Raw genomic sequence first — 19,466 nt, 5'->3', positions numbered from 1 at the left:
CCCCTTCCCAAAATCCCCCCCCCGGGGTTTTAATCACCGCGGGTCGTTTTTGTACGGCGCTGTTTTTCTATGTGAATAAATGGGGGAAATGGGTTTGGGGTTTTTTTTTTTTTTTGGGGGGGGGGCGAAGTTGGGGGAGGGGCTCTGATTTCCTATTGGTCCGTTTTGGTGGGGAGGGGGCTCTTCTGGGGGGGGGGCAGTGGGGGGGCAGTGTCCCTATAATTACCTATAGGGTCGATTTGGGGGGGGGCATTAATTAAGGGGGGGGGTCCCTATAATTACCTATAGGGTCCGATTTGGGGGGGGGGGGGCATTAATTAAGGGGGTTCCCCTATAATTACCTATTGGGGCCAATTTGGGGGGGGCATTAATTAAGGGGGGGGCCCCTATAATTTAGGGTTGGGGCCAATTGGGGGGGGGGGCATTAATTAAGGGGGGGTCCCTATAATTACCCATAGAGTCCGATTTGGGGGGGGGGCATTAATTGGGGGGGGGTCCCTATAATTTGGGGTTGGGGCCAATTTGGGGGGGGGGGCATTAATTAAGGGGGTTCCCCTATAATTACCTATTGGGGCCAACTTGGGCGAGGCATTAATTAAGGGGGGTCCCTATAATTACCCATAGGGTCCAATTTGGGGGAGGAATTAATTAGGGGGGGGGGTCCCTATTGGGGCCAATTTAGGGGAGGGGCATTAATTGGGGGGGGGGGGGGGGGGGGCTGCGTTGGTGACCTCTGACCCCCCGGTGACCCCGTGGTGACCCCCGGCCGCGACGCCGTTGTTGTAATTAACGCAATTAATTAAGGACGCCGATGGCACCGAACTGATTTATGGCCCCGCCGCCCACGGCACCCATCGCTGCCACCCATGGGTGCCACCAACGCCGCCGCTGTCACCCAGTGCCCCCCCCCAACGTCCCCCATTGGTGTCACCCCCCCCCCCCCCCCCCCCCGCTGCCACCCATGGGTGCCCCGATGCCTTTGGTGTCACCCATTGATGTCCCCCATCGGTGTCACCCATGGGTGCCCCCCAGTGCCACTGATGCCACCCATGGGTGCCCTGATGTCACCGGTGTCACCCATAGACATCCCCCATTGGTGTCACCCCCCGCTGCCACCCATGGGTGCCCCAGTGGCACTTGGTGCCATTCGTGTCCCCCACCGATGCCACCCATGGGTGCCCCGATGCCTTTGGTGTCCCCCCATTGATGTCCCCCATTGGTGTCACCCATGGGTGCCCGAATTCCACTGATGTCACCCGATGCCACTGGTGTCCCCCATTGCTGTCACCCCCTGCTGCCACCCATGGGTGCCCTGATGCCATTATTGTCACCCACTGATGCCACCCATTGATGCCCCCAGTGCCACAGATGCCACCCATGGGTGCCCTGATGCCACGGATGGTGTTGCCCATAGGTGTCACCCACTGCCACCCCCTTGCCCCCTCCCCCTGCCACCCATGGGTGCCCCTAACCCACTGCCCCCCCCCCCCACGCATGGGTGCCCTGATGCCCCTGATGCATGGCCCCTACTGATGCCACCCATGGGTGCCCCGATGCCACAACTGTCACCCACTGCCACGCCCCCATCACCCATGGGTGCCCTGATGCCACTGATGCCCCCTGATGCCATCGATGCCTCCCACTGACGCCCCCCACGGATGCCACCCATGGGTGCCCTGATGCCATAACTGTCACCCACTGCCACCCCCCCGCCACCCATGGGTGCCCTGATGCCACAACTGTCACCCACTGCCATTCCCCCACCACCACCCATGGGTGCCCCAACGCCACTGATGCCCCCTGACGCCATCGATGTCCCCCACTGATGCCCTCCACTGATGCCACCCATGGGTGTCCTGATGCCATAGGTGTCACCCACTGCCACACCCTGGCACCCATGGGTGCCCTGATGCCATAACTGTCACCCACTGCCACCCCCTCCCCCCCCACCACCCATGGGTGCCCCAACGCCACTGATGCCCCCTGATGCCATCGATGCCTCCCACTGACGCCCCCCATGGATGCCACCCATGGGTGCCCCGATGCCATAACTGTCACCCACTGCCACCCCCCACCACCACCCATGGGTGCCCCGATGCCACAACTGTCACCCACTGCCACCCCCCACCACCACCCATGGGTGCCCCGATGCCATAACTGTCACCCACTGCCACCCCCCACCACCACCCATGGGTGCCCCGATGCCACAACTGTCACCCACTGCCACCCCCCCCCGCCACCCATGGGTGCCCCGCTGCCGCAACCACCCGCCCCCCCCCGCTCACTGGGTGACCCTGACCCTGAGGTACCACCCCCCGCTGCCCAGCGCCAGCCCCCCCCCCACGGCGGCCATGGCGGCGCTGCGCCCCACCGCCCCCCCCTCAGGGATCCCCGCGTTGGGGGGGGGGGCGGCGCCGGGACCCCAAAGGACGAAGAGCAGGAAAGCGGTCAGGGCTGCAGCGCCTGGGGGGGACAGGGGGTCAGGGGGGGGGGGTAATGGGTGGGGGGGGATATGGGGGATATGGGGTGTGGGGGGGGTATGGGGGGGTGGGGGGGTGGGAGGATATGGGGGTGTGGGGGGTAATGGGGGGATTGGGGGAATTTAGGGGGGATGGGGGGGTAATGGGGGGTGTGGGGGGTGGGAGGATATGCGGGGAGTGGGGGGTGTGGGGGGGATATGGGGGGATATGGGGGGGGATATGGGGGATTTGGGGGATTTGGGGGATGGGGGGTGTGGGGGATATGGGGAGGATATGGGAGGATATGGGGGTGGGGGGGGGATGGGGGGGTTTGGGGGGGTGGGGGGGTGGGAGGATATGGGGGGGTGGGGGGGATATGGGGGAATTGGGGGATTTTGGGGGGGATGGGGGATATGGGGGGATGTGGGGGGGGTGGGGGGTGGGAGGATATGCGGGGAGTGGGGGGTAATGGGGGGTGTGGGGGGATTGGGGGAATTTGGGGGATGTGGGGGGTGTGGGGGGGATATGGGGGGATTGGGGGGGGATGGGGGGGTTGGGGGGGGTGGGGGGGTGAGAGGATATGGGGGGCGTGGGGGGGATATGGGGGGGATGGGGGGGTGGGGGGCAATTTGGGGGATGGGGGGGGTGTGGGGGTAATGGGGGATATGGGGGTATGGGGGGATTGGGGGGATGGGAGGATATGGGGGATGTGGGGGGGATTGGGAAATTTGGGGGGTGTGGGGAGGGTGGGGGGGATGGGGGATATGGGGGGATTGGGGGAATTTGGGGCAATGGGGGCAATGGGGGCAATGGGAGGTGGGGGGAATCGGGGTCACTGGGGCCAATGGGGAAACTGGGGGCTTTGGGGTCAGTGGGGTCAGGGGGGACTTTGGGGTTTGACTGAGGACATTGGGGTCAAAGGTGACACGGGGGTCACGGGGTCACAGGAGGTCACTGTTGGGGGTCACGGGGTCACTGCTGGGGTTGACTGTTGGGGTCGCGGTTGGGGTCAGACGGGGTCAGGGGTCACGGGGTCAGGGGTCACGGGGTCAGGGGTCGCTCACCGGCCGCCAGCTGCGTTCCTGCAGGGGGGAGGAGGAGGCGGCCGCGCGGCCCGGCGTGGAGGAAGAGGAGGAAGAGGAGGAAGGACAGGACGGACAGCAACAGCGCGGCCACCAGCAGCGCCTGCACCGCCTGCAGCCGGGCTGGGGGGCGGGGGGGGTCAGCGGGGGGGGGGAGATGGGGGGTGGGGGGGATATGGGGGCAATGGGGGGAATGGGGGGATTGGGGATATGGGGGATATGGGGGGTGTGGGGGGTGTGGGGGCAATGGGGAGAATGGGGGATATGGGGCGGGGGGGTAATGGGGGGATTGGGGGATATGGGGGCATTGGGGTAATGGGGGAATGGAGGGGATGGGGGATGTGGGGGTTATGGGGGGCAATGAGGGGGATGGGGGATATGGGACTAATGGGGGAAAGGGGGGTACGAGGGCATTCTGGGTAATGGGGGGATTGGGGGATATGGGGGGAACAGGGGATGTGGGGGGAATGGGGTCAGTGGGGTGTGGGGGGTAATGGGGGCATATGGAGGATATGGGAGCATTGGGGGGATGGGGGATATGGGGGGTGTGTGGGGTGTGGGGGGTGTGGGGACGTTGGGGTCAATGGGAACATGGGGGCACCAGTGGGGATATGGGGCAATGGGGGCATTGGGAACATGGGGGCACCAATGGGGGCGTGGGGTAATGGGGGCGATGGGATCAGTGGGGCTGAATGGGGTCAATGGGGCTGAACGGGGCTGAATGAGACAGAATGGGGTCGATGGAGTCAGTGGGGCTGAATGGGGTCAGTGGGGTCAATGGGGTCAGTGGGGCTGAGTGGGGCTGAATGGGGCTGAATAGGGGCAATGGGGTCACTGGGGTCAATGGGATCAGTGGGGTCAGTGGGGTCAATGGGGTCAGTGGGATCAATGTAGTCAATGGGATCAATGGGGCTGAATGGGGCTGAATGGGGTCAGTGGGGTCAATGCAGTCAATGGGGCTGAATGGGGTCAATGGGATCAGTGGGGTCAGTGGGATCAATGTAGTCAATGGGATCAATGCGGCTGAATGGGGCTGAATGGGGTCAGTGGGGCTGAATGGGGTCAATAGGGTCAATGGAATCAATGGGTTCAATGGGGTTGAATGTGGTCAATGGGGCTAAATGGGGTCAATAGGGTCAATGGAATCAGTGGGGTCAATGGGGCTGAATGGGGCTGAATGGGGTCAGTGGGCTCAATGTGGTCAATGGGGCTGAATGGGGTCAATGGGGCTGAATGGGGTCAATAGGGTCAATAGGGTCAATAGGGTCAGTGGTGTCAATGGGGTCAATGGGGCTCAATGTGGTCAATGGGGCTGAATGGGGTCAATAGGGTCAGTGGTGTCAATGGGGTCAATGGGGCTGAATGTGGTCAATGGGGCTGAATGGGGTCAATAGGGTCAGTGGTGTCAATGGGGTCAATGGGGCTGAATGGGGTCAATAGGGTCAATGGTGCCAATGGTGTCAGTGGGGTCGGTGGGGTCGGTGGGGTCGGTGGGGTCAATGCTGTGAATGGCCGGGACTCACGGTTGGCCCGCAGCTCCCGGCAGCGCAGCGCGTTGTGCTGCAGCGCCACGCAGTGGTACCACAGGGAAACGCTCTGCCCGTCCGGCAGCAGCCACCACTCCTGGGGGCAGCGCGCTGAGGGCGGCCCCATAGAGCGCCCCATAGAGCGCCCCATAGAGCGCCCCATAGAGCGCCTCATAGACCGCCCCATAGAGCGCCCCATAGAGCGCCCCATACACCGCCCCACAGACCGCCCCATAGAGCGCCCCATACACCGCCCCATAGAGCGCCCCATAGAGCGCCCCATACACCGCCCCATACACCGCCCCATAGAGCGCCCCATAGAGCGCCCCATACACCGCCCCACAGACCGCCCCATAGAGCGCCCCATAGAGCGCCCCATAGAGCGCCCCATACACCGCCCCATAGAGCGCCCCATAGAGCGCCCCACAGACCGCCCCATACACCGCCCCATACACCGCCCCATACACCGCCCCACACCTCCCCTATGGGGCGCCCCATAGACCGCCCCACACCTCCCTATGGGGCGCCCCATAGAACTGCCCCACACCTCCCTATGGGGCGCCCCATAGACTGCCCCACACCTCCCCTTTGGGGCACCCTATAGAACTGCCCCACACACCCCATAGACTGCCCCACACCTCCCCTATGGAGCGCCCCACTGAACTGCCCCACACACCCCATAGAATAGAACTGCCCCGCACCTCCCCTATGGGGTGCCCCATAGGACTGCCCCACATATCCCCATAGCACTGCCCCACACCCCCCCTATAGAATATCCCATAGAGCTCCCTAGGGATCAGCCTATGGGGTACGGCTCGTGTTAGGGGGCAGCTATGGGTCACATTACGGGGCAGTTATGGGGCAACCATGGGGCACCTATGGGTCACACTATGGGCTGCTATAGGGCAGTCACAGGGCAGCCATGGGGCAGCTATGGGGCAGTTATGGGGCAGCTATGGGGCAGCTATGGGGCAGCTGTGGGGCAGCTGTGGGGCCGTACCTTATCCAGGGCGGCGGCGAAGAGGAGGACGAGGACGGAGATGTGGAGGCTGGAAACGGCAGCGAGGAGGAACCCCATAGCGAGCTGTGGGGCACGGCAGGCTCAGCCCCATAGCGCCCCACATCCCGCCCCATAGCGCTCCATATCCTGCCCCATAGATCCCCATAGTGCCCCAATCCCGCCCCATAGCGCTCTACACCCTGCCCCTTAGTGCCCCACATCCTGCCTCATAGCACCCCACACCGTGCCCCATAGCGCCCTATAGCACCTTACACCCCGCCCCATAGCGCCCCACAGCTCCCTACATCCCGCCCCATAGCGCCCCATAGCACCTTACACCCTGCCCCATAGCGCCCCATAGCACCCCATAGCGCCCCATAGCACCTTACACCCCGCCCCATAGCGCCCCATAGCTCCCCACAGCTCCCTGCACCCCGCCCCATAGCGCCCCACAGCTCCCTACATCCCGCCCCATAGGGCCCCATAGCTCCCTACAACCCGCCCCATAGCGCCCCATAGCGCCCCATAGCGCCCCATAGCTCCCTACACCCCGCCCCATAGCGCTCCACCCCCCCCGCCCCCCCCGGGCTCCCAGCTGCGCCCAGCTGTGGGGTGCGGGCTGCGGATTCCCGCCCCATAGAACCCCATAGCGCCCCATAGCGCCCCATAGCGCCCCACGGCCGCCCCCCAAGTCGGGGCTCCGCCGCTCCGGACCTTTGGGGTCGGCAATGGGACGCCCGGAACCGCTGCGGGGGAACCGCCCCAAAGGGGGGGAATGGGGGGGCGGGGGGGGGGAACCACGTGACTGGGGGGGCGGGGGGGGTGGGGAGCTGTGGGGCGGGATGTGGGGCGGGATGTGGGGCGAGGCATGGGGGGCTATGGGGTGAAGATATGGGGCGGGAGATGGGGAGTTATGGGGCGGGATGTGGGGCGCTATGGGGCACTATGGGGTTTCTATGGGGACTCTACGGGGCACTATGGGGTTTCTATGGGTCCCTATGGGGCTCTATGGGTCTCTATGGGGCGCTATGGGTCTCTATGGGTCTGTATGGGGTTTCTATGGGTCTCTATGGGTCTCTATGCGGTGCTATGGGGCTCTATGGGGCACTATGGGGTCCCTATGGGTTTCTATGGCGCTCTGTGGGTCTCTATGGGGCTCTATGGGTCTCTATGGGGCGCTATGGGGTTTCTATGGGGTCCGTATGGAGTCCTATGGATCTCTATGGGGTGCTATGGGTCTCTATGGGTCTCTATGGGGTCTCTATGGGGCTCTATGGGGCGCTATGGGGCGCTACGGTGTCTCTATGGGTTTCTATGGGTCTCTATGGGGACTCTATAGGGCGCTATGGGGTTCTATGGGGTCTCTATGGGGCGCTATGGGGTTTCTATGGGGTCTGTATGGGGTTCTATGGATCTCTATGGGGCGCTATGCCGCGCTATGGATCTTTATGGGTCCCTATGGGTCTGTATGGGGTCTATATGGGGTTTCTATGGGTCCCTATGGGTCTCTATGGGTCCCTATGGGGCTCTATGGATCCCTATGGGTCTCTATGGGGCTCTATAGGTCTCTATGGGGCGCTATGGGTCCCTATGGGTCTATATGGGGCGCTATGGGGCTCTATGGGTTTCTATGGGTCCCTATGGGTCCCTATGGGGCTCTATGGGTCCCTATGGGTCTCTATGGGGCTCTATAGGTCTCTATGGGGCGCTATGGGTCTCTATGGGGCGCTATGGGTCCCTATGGGTCTCTATGGGGCGCTATGGGTCCCTATGGGTCTATATGGGGCTCTATAGGTCTCTATGGGGCGCTATGGGTCTCTATGGGGCGCTATGGGTCCCTATGGGTCTCTATGGGGCGCTATGGGGCTCTATGGGTTTCTATGGGTCCCTATGGGGCGCCCCCCCCGCTCTCTGATTGGTTCCCGCCCCCGCAGGGCGCGCCCGCCCTCACGTGACCCCACCCCGGGCGCGGCCCGCTCTCACTGATCACGTGACGTGGGCGGAAGCCACGCCCCCCTTCGACGGCGTCCGCGTCGCTATGGCAACGGCGGGGTCACGTGGTGGCTGGGGGGGGGCGCTCCGTGCGGCCGTTGGGGTAAACGGGGGCACGTGGGGGGCTGGGGGGGGCGGGGGGTCCTGGGGGCGGCCCCATAGCGATCCGTTAACCGACCCCCCCCGCCCCACAGATGGAGGAGCGCGAGCAGAGGGTGAGTGGGGGGGGGGGGGGTATATGGGGGGCTGTGGGGTCTTTTGGGATCTCTGTGGGGTCCCTATGGGTCCCTATGGGTCTCTGTGGGTCCCTATGGGTTTCTATGGGGTCTCTATGGGATCTCTATGGGGCTCTGTGGGGCTCTATGGGTCCCTATAGGTTTCTATGGGATCTCTGTGGGGCTCTGTGGGGTCTGTGTGGGTCTGTGTGGGGCACTGTGGGTCTCTATGGGACTCTCTGGGTTCCTATGGGTCCCTGTGGGGTCGCTATGGGTCCCTACGTGTCCCTCTTTGTCCCTATGGGACTCTATGGGGTCTCTGCAGGGTCTCTATGCGATCCTATCGGTCCCTATGGGTCCCTGTGGGTCTCTATGGGGTCCCTATGAGTTCTATGGGTTTTTATGGGGTCTCTATGGGGTCTCTGTAGATCTCTATGTGTTTCTATTGGGTCCCTATGGGTTCCTATGAGGTCGCTTTGGGTCTCTATGGGGTCTGTATCAGTCTCTGTGGGTCTCTATGGGTCCGTATGGGGTCCCTATGGGGTCTCTATGGGTCCCTGTGGGTCTCTATGGGTCTCTATGGGGTCTCTCTGGGGTCTTTATGGGGTCCCTATGGGTCTCTATGGGTCCCTATGGGTCTCTATGGGTCTCTATGTGTCCCTATGGGTCCCCACGTGTCCCCCGTTTCCCCGGGCTCCCATTGGCCACCGCAGAGCGGCGCTCAGTTACGTCACCGCCTCTCGACCATCGCGCGCCTGCGCGGGCACGTGGAGCTGCTGCGGGCGGAAAGGGCGGGGCTACGGGCGGAAGTGGGGCGGGTCCGCGCGGTGAGTGAGAGCGCTGATTGGCCGAGGGCGGAAAGGGGCGGGGGTAAGCGGTGAGCGGGCGATGTGATTGGCTGCGGGGCTCTGGGGCGGGAGTTGAGGTGTTGAAAAAGGGAGGGGGGGGGGATTCACGGTGTGGGCGCTGATTGGTTGGGATCTGAGTGCTTGGGTGCGACGCTAGGATCTGATTGGCTGGGAGCTGGGTGGTGGGCGCTGATTGAACGGGAAGGGATTTCCTCGGTGCGATGGTGGGATCTGATTGGTGGATGGGGAGATCCCATTGGTGGGACGCGGGGATCTGATTGGTTGGACGTGAAACCCGGCCGCGGAATCTGATTGGTCGGGATCTGTGTGCCTCGGTGTGATGCTGGACTCTGATTGGTCGGGATCTGACTCCTTGGGTAGGATGCTGTGATCTGATTGGTTGGGATCTGATCGGCTGCGATACGAGTGCTTGGATGCGATGCTGGGATCTGATTGGTGGACGGGGGGGAGGGGGATTCCCCCCCCACCCCAGGTGGGCTCTGATTGGCCGGGAGGGGCGCTGAGGGCGCTGTGATTGGCTGCAGGAGAGGGAGGGGCTGCGGCGGGAGATCGCAGCGCTCAGAGAGCGCATGGCGGCCACAGAGAGCGCGCGGTGAGCACACAGAGACCCCCGGAATCCCCCGGGGGGGCTATGGGGGGGGGGGGGCTCTATGGGGGAGGGGCGGCCCTATGGGGGGGGGGGTCGCTATGGGGCGGGGTCTCTATGGGGGAAGGGTGGCCCTATGGGGGGGGACCCTATGGGGGGATGTCTATGGGGGAGGGGCGGCCCTATGGGGGTCTCTGTGGAGGATCTCTATGGGGGTTTGGGGGGGGGGGTCTCCATGGGTCCCTATGGCGGATCCACATGGGGGTCCCTAGGGGTGGGGTCCCTCCGGGGGTCCCTATGGGGGTCTGTGAAGTGGGCTCTATGGGGGTCTCCATGGGGGGGTCTATGGGGGGGGGTCTTATGGGTGCTTCCATGGGGTTCCCTAATGGGGGTCCCTTAGGGCGTACTCTATGGGGGTCTCTATAGGGTTCCCTGATGGGGTTCTCTGCCGTGGGGTCCCTATAGGGGTCTCTATGGAGGTCCCTATGGGGGTCTCTAACGGGGTTCCCTATGGGGTCCTTATAGGGGTCCCTGTGGGGTTCCCTATGTGGGTCCCTATGGGGGTCCTTATGAAGTTCCTTAGTGGGGCTCCCTATGGGATTCCCTAACAGGGGTCCTATGGGGGTCCTTATAGGGGTCCCTATGGGGGTGCCTATGGGGGTCTCTATGCAGTACCCTAACGGGGTCCCTATGGGATTCCCTATCGGGGTTTTTATAGGGGTCCCTATGGGGTCCCCATGCGGTTCCCTAATGGGGGTCCCTATGGGGGTCTCTATGTGGTTCCCTAACAGGGGTCCCTATGGGGGTCCTTATAGGGGTCCCTATGGGGTCTCTATGCAGTTCCCTAACGGAGGTTCCTATGGGCGTCCCTATGGGGGTCCTTATAGGGGTCCCTATGGGGTCTCTATGCAGTTCCTTAACGGGGGTCCCTATGGGGTTCCTTATAGGGGTCCCTATGTGGGTCCCTATGGGGTCCCCATGCGGTTCCCTAACGGGGGTCCCTCGGGGGTCGCAGCGCCGCCGCCCGCTCCGCCCGCTCCCAGCTCCGTTCCTCCGCCGCCGCCGCCCGCTCTCAATGCGAGGCGGCCGCCCGGGAGCAGCGGCGGCGGACCGAGCAGCAGGGGGCGCTGCGGCGTTTCCTCCGGGCCAAGGAACGACCCCGAAACCCCCCCGGAACCCCCCCCGGGGAAACCCCCCCTGCAGCCCGTGACGTCACGGAGGGGGATCCCCACGTGGGGAAGGAGGAGGAGGAGGAGGAGGAAGAGGAGGAGGGTGAGGGGGGGTCCTGGGGGGGGGTTCTAGGGTGGGGTTGGGGGTCCTGGTGGTGGGGTGGGGGGCTGGGGTCCTGGGGGGGGGGGTTAAGGGAAGTCCTGGGGTGGTTTCTGAGAGATTCTATAGGGGGGTCCTGGGGGGGGGAGATCCTTGGGGGGGGTGGAGGGGAGGAGGTGGTCCTGGGGGAGGGATTTGGGGTCCTGGGGGGTTATGGCGGGTTATGGGAGGTTCTGAGGGGGGGTAATGGGGGTCCTGGTGGGAGGGGGGGGGGTTCGGGTAGGTCTGGGGGGGGGAAGGAGGGGAGTCCTGGGGGGGTGATGGGAGGGCCTGAATGGGGGGTGAGGCAATGGGGGGTCCTGGCAGGGGAATGCGGGGTGTCATTTGGGGGGGGGGCCTGGAGGTCCTGGGGGAGGGGTTGAAGGAATGGAATTTTGGGGGATCCTTTAACGCCCCCCACTCCCCCCCAGCTCTGTGCCGCCCCCTGGCGCTCTGCATCCTCCTGGGGGAGCAGCACCGGGAGCTGCAGCAGCTGCAGCGCCGCAGGGAGCAGGTGGGGAACCACCCCCCCAGAGACCCCCCCCCCACTGCCCCCCCAGCCCCCTCCCCATTGCCCCCCAGCCCCCCATTCATCCCCCATTGCCCCCCTCGTTGCCCATCCATCGCCCCCCCCGACCCCCCAGCACCCCCATTCTCCCCCCCTTTCCCCTCCAACCCCCCCAGCCCCCCGTTGCCCCCCCAACTCCCCCCCCATTGCCCCCAATGCTCTCATTTCCCCCCCCCAGCCCCCACCCACTGCCCCCCACCGACCCCCTACAGCCCCCCCAACCCCTCCTTCCCCCCCCACAGCTCCAGGCAGCCCTGAGGGCAGCAGCGGATGCCGATCCCGACATGGGGGGGTCTGGGGGTCGCCCCCCCCCCCTCCCCTGGGGCAGCGGAGCGCCTGGAGGGGGAGGTGCGAGAGCTGCGGGGGAGGGCGGAGGCGGGGCGGAGCCTGCTGCGTCACGTGACCGAAGGTGGGGGCGTGGCTTCGACGAATGGGCGGTGCTTGTGTCGGTGGGAGGGGCCTAAAGCCGAAGGGCAGCCGTGATTGGCTGCGTGAAGGGCAGTGGGTGGGGCGTAAAAGAGAGGGGAGGGCCGTGATTGGTCAGATGAGAGTAAGGGCGGTGGGAGGGCTCTCATAGGGCCACGTGGGGGCGGGGCTTATGGGAGTGGGCGGGGTTTAAGGGAGCGCGATTCCCCGTCTTGTAAGATGGACCCAAAAGAATTTGGGGGGGTGGGGGGGGAGAGGGGAAACATTTTGAGGAGGATGGAATTTTCCATGGGGACCCAACGGGAATGAGTGGTCAGGAACCAAAGCGGCGCGGAACCATAAGTGCAGGGACGAGTTTTAGGGCCGGAACCGGAAGTTCTGTGCGATAGGCGGAAGTGCTGTTTTAAATTCCGCCTAGTTTCCGTAACTCCGCTCCTTTGGGCTTTTCCTATTGGTCCTCCGTTGGCCCCGCCCCTTATTCTGGCCACACTTCCAGAGCTGAAGGCGCTCCTGGCCCAGCTCGGACCGGAAGAGGAAGTCGAATCCGAACAGGAACCGGAAATACTTCAGAGTCTACTGTGTCGGCTGGAGGACGCCGTGATTCGATTGCTGCAGCAGGTGGGGGGGGGGTCCTGGAAGGGTAATGGGGGGTCCTGGAAGCGTAATGGGGGGCGTGAGGAGTGTTGGGGGGTCCTGGAAGGGTAATGGGGGGGAAGTGGGGGGCCTTGGGGACTCTTGAGGGGGTCCTGGATGGTTAATGAGGGGTAATGAGGAATGTTGGGGGGGTCCTGGAAGGGCAATGGGGGGTCCTGGAAGGTTAATGAGGGGTAATGAGGAGTGTTGGGGAGGTCCTGGAAGGGTAATGGGGAGGATTGAGGAGTTTTGGGAGTCCTGGGGGGGTCTTGGAAGATGAATGCGGGGGGAATGAAGGGATCTGGGGGCCCGGGAGGGTCCTGGAAATGTAATGGGGGGGAGTGAGGAGTTTAAGGGGGTCGTGGGGGCGTCCTGGAAGGGTAATAAAGGGAAAGAGGGGATTTGGGGGGCCTTCTGGGAGGGGGGGGGGGGGGGCTGAGAGGATTTAAAGGAGTCCTGGGTGAGGTCCTGGAAGGTTAATGGAGAGAATGAGGATTTTGGGGGGGGTTCTAAGAGGGATACGGGGGGGATGTGTTGGGTCCTGGAAGGGGAATGGGGGTATTAAGGGGGGGGCTGGGGGGTCCTGGGGTCCCGGGGGGGACGTGAGGTGATTTAAGGCAGTGCTGGGGGAGGTCCTGGAAGGTTAACAGGGGAAATGAGGGGACCTGGGGGTCCTCAGATGGATATGGGGGGGATGAGTTGGGTCCTGGAAGGGGAATGGGGGGCAAAGGGGCGTTTTGCTTTCAGGGGGGGGGCTCATTCATTTTTACAGCCCCCCCCTCTCCCCTCCCCCAGCTCCCAACAGGAGATGGAAAACCCAAACCCGCTCCATTTTGGGGAAGGGTCCCGACCCCCCCGCGCCCTCCCAGCCCCCGGTGAGTGCTGTGTGTGGGGGGGGGGGATCCCAAAATGTGCCCCCCCACCCCAAAACTCTGACACCCCCCTCCCCCACACACACAAAAATAGGGAGGAAGAGGAGGAGGAGGAGGAGGAGCGGCCGCTGAGCCCCACTGAGCTGAGGAGGCGCATCCTGAGTGAGGTGGGGGGGCTGAAAATTGGGGGGGGGCCTAAAATTGGGGGGGGGCAGAGCATAAAGATGGGGATGAGGGGTCGTTAAAGTTGGGGGGGGGTCCTTTTATTGGTGTTTGTAGGGGGGTGGAAGGGGGTCCATAAAATTGGGGGGGTCCCTGAGGTTGGGGGGGGGGACCTTAAAATGGGGGTGGGGGTCCTTGAAGTTGGGAGGAGTCCCTGAGATGGGGGGGTACTTAAAGTTTAGAGGGATCCTGAAAATCAGGGGGGGGGACCGCACATATTGGGGTCTATGGGGGGGTCCCCAGATGGGGGGGGGGGTCCCCAAGTATTGGGTTGAGGTGGGGGGGGCAAATTTGGGGTTCTGTGGGGGGGGTCCCCAAATCTTGGGGTCTGTGGGGGGGTCCTCACTCCCCCCTCCCCTCCCCCAGGTGCTCAGACGTGAGGAAGCCCCGCCCCCTCCTCGAAGCTCCGCCCCTCCGGAGCTCTGAAGCTGCGGTTTGGGTGGGGGGGGGGCATCCTTCCTCTCCCCCCCCCCATTTCCCCCCCTGTAACCACGGCAACCAAATATTTGGGCTGTTGCCATGGCGACGGCCAAACTTCCCAAAACAGCGCGAAATGACCCAAACTGCGGCTTTGGGGGGGGGTGGGTGGGGTCCGCATGAGGTCACCCCCCCCCCCCCCAACTGCCCCCGCCGACCACCATGAGGTCACCCCCCTCGTGGCCACGCCCCCTCCCCGTGGCCACGCCCCCTCCTGGCCACGCCCCCTCGCCGCTCTCGGCCGCCGCCCGTCGGGATCGGAACCCGCCGTGGGGGTCGGGGGGAGCCGAGCGCTGCCGGAAGGAGCCGAACCGGAGCCGAAGCGGATCGAGAAGAACCGGAAAGAGCCGAAGCGGGATCGGGTGTGGCGGTGTCGGGGTGGGGGTTGGAGTTCGGAGCCGAACTCGGTCCGGAAAGAGCCGAAGTTTTCGGTCCGAAGTGGGAACCGAACCCGGGGTGATCCGAACGGATCCGAACCGCTCCGGAAAGAGCCGAACCCACCCACGTGAGCGCTGAGCGGACCCGAACTCCAAGGGAAGAAGCCGAACCGGCCCGGAGAAGAGCGGAACCGTCCGGAAATCCCCGAAGTGAGCGCCGGGACCCCCGAGGGGGGGGGGGGCGGGGAGGGTCGGTTTTATGCCATATATGGGCATAACTCTGCCAGCCCCGCCCCCCAGGGTGTTCCCCCCACCCCCCCCCACCCCTCCCCAAATCCGGGCTCCGTTACTCCAGGGTGGGGTCCAATATTGGCGGTGATTGGGGGGGCGGGGGGGGGAACGGGGGGGCTGGGGGCGTTGGGGAGGGGGCGTGGGGGCAACTGGGGTCTCCAGGGGGTAATTGGGGGGTTTCATGGGGTACTTGGGGGATTGGGGGGCAATTGGGGTCTCCAGGGGGGTGAAATGGGGGGGGGGGGGGGCAGGGGTATTTGTGGGGCTGGGGGTAATGGGGAGGGGCTGGGGGGGCAGCTGTGGGGCTGGGGGTATTGGGGAGGGGGGCGTGGGGGGCAGCTGGGGTCTCCAGGGTGTAACTGGGGGGGGTTCATGGGGTACTTGGGGGGCTGGGGGGGGCAAACGGGGGGTTCAGGGGGTAATGGGAATAATGAGGAGGGGGCGCGGGGGGCAACTGGAGTCTCCAGGTGTAACTGGGGGGGTTTAGGGGGAACCTGGGGGGCTGGGGGTAATGGGGAGGGGGTGGGGGGTAATTGGGGTCTCCAGGGGGGGTAAATGGGGGGCTCGGGGGGCAGTTGTGGGGCTGGGGGTAATGGGGGGAGGAGGGGGAGGCGCTGATGGGGCTGAGGAGCAATTAAGGGGGCAATTAGTTGCCCCACTGTGTATCCCCCACCCCATAGGATCCCATCGGGACCCCATTGGTGCCCCATGAGACCCCATAGAGACCCCAATAGATTCCCCATTGGTGCCCACTGGGTCCCCATTGAGACCCTATAGGAGCCCCCATTCCAGCCCCATTGGAGACCCCACTGGAGACCCCATTGAGACCCCATTCCAGCCCTATTGAGATCCATTGGTTCCCCATTGGACACCCCAAAGGACCCCATTCAAACCCAATTGGAGACCCCACTGAGACCCCATTCCAGCCCCCATAGTGACCCCATTGAGACCCTATTGGAGCCCCATTGCATCCCTATTGGGTCCCCATTGATGACCCCATTGGTTCCCAATTGAGTATCCATGCAGACCCCATTAGTGCCCCATTGGAGACCCCATAGAGACCCCATTCAGTGCCCCATTGGACGCCCAATTCATGCCCCATTGAGACCCCACTGAGACCTCATTCAAGCCTTGTTGGAGACCCCACTGAGCCCCCATCCCAACCCCATTAGTGCCCCACTGGATGTCCCATTGCCACCCCAATGGACGCCCCACTGAGCTCCCATCCCAGCCCCATTAGTGCCCCATTAGATGCCCCATTAGATGCCCCATTGGATGCCCCATTGGATGCCCCATTGCCACCCCAATGGACGCCCCACTGAGCCCCAATCCCAGCCCCATTGAGCCCCCATTGCAGCCCCATTAGTGCCCCATTAGATGCCCCATTGGAAGCCCCATTGCCACCCCAATGGACGCCCCCCTGAGCCCCCATTGCAGCCCCATTAGTGCCCCATCCCAGCCCCATTAGTGCCCCATTGGAAGCCCCATTGCCACCCCAATGGACGCCCCACTGAGCCCCCATCCCAGCCCCATTGGTGACCCCACTGGATGCCCCATTGTCACCCCAAAGGATGCCCCACTGAGCTGCAATCCCAGCCCTAATGAGTGCCCATCCCAGCCCCATTAGTGCCCCGTTAGATGCCCCGTTAGATGCCTCATTACCACCCCAATGGACACCCCACTGAAATTCCATCCCAGCCCCATTAGATGCCCCATTAGATGCCCCATTGCCACCCCAATGGATGTCCCCCTGAGCCCCCATTGCAGCCCCATTCCAGCCCCATTAGTGCCCCATTGGAAGCCCCATTGCCACCCCAATGGACGCCCCACCGAGCCCCAATCCCAGCCCCATTGAGCCCCCATTGCAGCCCCATTAGTGCCCCATTAGATGCCCCATTGCCACCCCAATGCAGCCCCATTAGTGCCCCATTAGATGCCCCATTGCCACCCCAATGGACGCCCCACTGAGCCCCCATTGCAGCCCCATTGGAGACCCCATTGAGCCCCCATCCCAGCCCCATTAGATGCCCCATTGGATGCCCCATTGGATGCCCCATTGGAAGCCCCATTGCCACCCCAATGGACGCCCCCATCGCAGCCCCATTGCTGCCCCCCCCCCGCCGCCCCCTGACCCCTCTCCCCTCTCCCCCAGCCATGCCGCCCCGCTCTCAGCTCTGCTCGCCCCCCACGCCGTGGCGCTGCGCTCAGGCCCTGTGCTGCGCCTCGGCCTTCAGCATGGCGGCCGCCTCGGGGCCGTGGGGCGAAGGCGAAGGCGACGGCTGCGTGGCCGCCTGGGCGCTGAGCTTCGCCTTCACCCTCCTCCTCCTCCTCGCCCACCTGGCCGGCCGCCCGCCGCCGCGCCGCGATCTGCCCCTGGCCTTGGCCTTGGCCTCCGCCATCACCTGCACGGCGGCCGCCATCTTGTGGCCCTTGGGCCAACTCCGCGACCAACCCGACGGCCACCGCCGCCACCTCCGCGCCGCCGCCACGGCCGCCTCGGCGCTGGCCGCCGTTTGTTACGGCGCCGAGGTGGCCGTGACCAGGGGGAGGCCGGGGGAAACCGTCCCTTATTTGGCCACCAGCCCCGGGATGCTGAAGGTGGCGCAGTGCGTCACGGCCGCCATCTTGCTGGGGGTCTCGGCCGCTCTGGGGGCGGCGGGGGGGGCGGCGGGGTGGAGGTGGTGTCTGGGGATCTACGGGGCCAGCATGGCCGCGGGGCTGCTGGTGGTGCTGGTGTGCGGGGGGATCCTGGGGGTCCCGGGGGGCTGCGGGGGGTGGGACGCCGCGTGGGCCAGGAGGGTCCTGGTGGGCTACGCGGCCCTGGGGGCGGTGGCCTACGGGGCCGCCACGGTGCTGTGGCCTTTGGAGGCGTTCGACGAGAGCAGGGGGGGCCGGGCGAGGCGGCCCTACGGCTGCGGGGCTCCGTGCCCCTGGGACCGCGCCGTGCTGGTGGCCCTGGGCACCGCCGCCAACCTCCTGCTCTACCTGGCCGACCTGGCGCAGGCCGGGAGGGTGGTGCTGCTGAGGGTCTGAGGGATTTGGGGGGGGTGGGGGGCTCTGGGGGGGTCCTGGGGGCTCTGTGGGGTCCTGGGGACTCTGTGGAGTCACTATGGGGGTCCCAGGTGCTCTATGGGGTCACTGTGGGGGTCCTGGGGGCTCTATGGGGTCTCTATGGGGCACTGGGGGCTCTATGGGGTCACTGTGGGGGTCCTGGGGGCTCTATGGGGTCACTATCGGGGTCCCAGGGGCTCTGTGGGGTCACTATGGGGCACTGGGGGCTCTATGGGGTCACTATGGGGCACTGGGGGCTCTGTGGGGTCCTGGGGGCTCTATGGGGTCACTGTGGGAGTCCTGGGGGCTCTATGGGGTCACTATCGGGGTCCCAGGGGCTCTGTGGGGTCACTATGGGGCACTGGGGGCTCTATGGGGTCACTATGGGGCACTGGGGGCTCTGTGGGGTCCTGGGGGCTCTATGGGGTCACTGTGGGAGTCCTGGGGGCTCTGTGGGAGTCCTGCCGGCTCTATGGGGTCCTGGGGGCTCTATGGGGTCACTATGGGGCATTGGGGGCTCTATGGGGTCACTGTGGGGGTCCTGGGGGTTCTATGGGGTCACTGTGGGGTCCTGGGGGCTCTATGGGGTTGCTATGGGGGTCCTGGGGGGTCCTGGGGGCTCTATGGGGTCACTGTGGGGCAATGGGGGCTCTATGGGGTCACTGTAGGGGTCCTGGGGGCTGTATGGGGTCACTATGGGGCACTGGGGGCACGATGGGGTCCTGGGGGCTCTATGGGGGTCCTGGAGGCAGTGGGGGGTCCTGGGGGCTCTATGGGGGACCGTTATGGGAGTCTTGAGGGCTCTATGGGGTCACTATGGGGGTCCTGGGGGGCACTAGGGGGTCCTGGGTGCATTATGGGGACCCTATGTAGGTCCTGGGGGCACTAGGGGACCATTATGGGGGTCCTGGGGGCTGCTATAGGGGTCCTGGGGGCACTGTGGGGTCACTATGGGGGTCCGGGGGTCGCTGTGGGGCCGCGATGGTGATCCTGGGATCGCTGTGGGGTCGCTTTGGGGCCATCGCCCCTTTAAGACCACCGAAATTCCCACGGTTGGGCGGGGCGCTCAGAGCGCGGGACCAATGGGATGAGAGCGCGATGAGGGAGGGGGCGTGGCTTGAGGGCCGCTTTTGTGCCTTAAAGGGGAAACGACGCTGAGTTGGGAGGGAGGGGGGGTCTTGGCCTTCAAACCGGGGAGGGGGCGCCTGCGAAAGGACATCGTTAATGAGATTGTAATTAACGGGGTTCTCATTAAAAGGGGTCGAGCTGCTTCGCCACCGCTGTGTCAGCGTCGTCATTGCGGGGGGGGGGAGGGGGGGCCGGGAAGGGGGACAAGGACACGGGGAGGGGGGGGGACACGCCCGCAATGTCACGGATCTGGGTCTGGGCCCCCCCGGGACGCGGCCCCTTTTTGAGCGGGGGGAGGGGCTGCCCGAGGTCCCCTCCCCACGGGGTGGGGGGGGAAGGAGGGCGGATAGAGGAGCGGGGAGGAGCCCGAGGACGCGGCCCCTT

General features: G+C 64.8%; 3 protein-coding genes across 5 annotated transcripts; 2 read left to right on the top strand and 1 right to left on the bottom strand.

The window, feature by feature from the left end:
- Positions 1-1,477: 1,477 nt before the first annotated feature.
- On the bottom strand, positions 1,478-6,850 carry LOC149914284 (epithelial membrane protein 3-like). 2 transcript variants are annotated; one of them, XM_090127715.1, is made up of 5 exons: positions 6,782-6,850; positions 6,068-6,151; positions 5,065-5,178; positions 3,524-3,653; positions 1,478-2,463 (listed from the first exon to the last, which is right to left on the bottom strand). In XM_090127715.1, the coding sequence occupies exons 2-5, from the start codon at positions 6,143-6,145 to the stop codon at positions 2,282-2,284; spliced, it is 504 nt and encodes a 167-aa protein (XP_089983841.1). In that variant the 5' UTR covers positions 6,146-6,151; positions 6,782-6,850; the 3' UTR covers positions 1,478-2,281. The 2 variants fall into 2 exon arrangements, with proteins under 2 accessions (XP_089983841.1, XP_089983842.1); XM_090127716.1 differs by having other exon boundaries at positions 1,486-2,463; positions 3,524-3,664; positions 5,065-5,164.
- A 1,055-nt stretch (positions 6,851-7,905) lies between these two features.
- On the top strand, positions 7,906-14,302 carry LOC149914283 (uncharacterized). 2 transcript variants are annotated; one of them, XM_090127493.1, is made up of 11 exons: positions 7,906-8,162; positions 8,254-8,274; positions 8,988-9,101; positions 9,668-9,735; positions 10,745-11,001; positions 11,469-11,551; positions 11,848-12,014; positions 12,528-12,649; positions 13,460-13,539; positions 13,631-13,703; positions 14,125-14,302. In XM_090127493.1, the coding sequence occupies exons 1-10, from the start codon at positions 8,106-8,108 to the stop codon at positions 13,676-13,678; spliced, it is 1,017 nt and encodes a 338-aa protein (XP_089983619.1). In that variant the 5' UTR covers positions 7,906-8,105; the 3' UTR covers positions 13,679-13,703; positions 14,125-14,302. The 2 variants fall into 2 exon arrangements, with proteins under 2 accessions (XP_089983619.1, XP_089983620.1); XM_090127494.1 differs by lacking the exon at positions 13,460-13,539.
- Positions 14,303-14,373: 71 nt separating this feature from the next.
- On the top strand, positions 14,374-19,235 carry MYADM (myeloid associated differentiation marker). Its single transcript, XM_090127495.1, has 2 exons — positions 14,374-14,822; positions 17,056-19,235. The coding sequence occupies exon 2, from the start codon at positions 17,058-17,060 to the stop codon at positions 17,934-17,936; it is 879 nt and encodes a 292-aa protein (XP_089983621.1). The 5' UTR covers positions 14,374-14,822; positions 17,056-17,057; the 3' UTR covers positions 17,937-19,235.
- Positions 19,236-19,466: the final 231 nt, after the last annotated feature.

The sequence above is a fragment of the Phasianus colchicus genome, chromosome 31 (genome assembly GCF_987193195.1).
Source record: "Phasianus colchicus chromosome 31, bPhaCol1.hap1.1, whole genome shotgun sequence".
In the NCBI taxonomy this organism is placed as follows: domain Eukaryota; kingdom Metazoa; phylum Chordata; class Aves; order Galliformes; family Phasianidae; genus Phasianus; species Phasianus colchicus.
The sequence above is the reverse complement of the archived record's forward strand: the minus strand, read 5'-3'. Positions and strand labels throughout refer to the sequence as shown.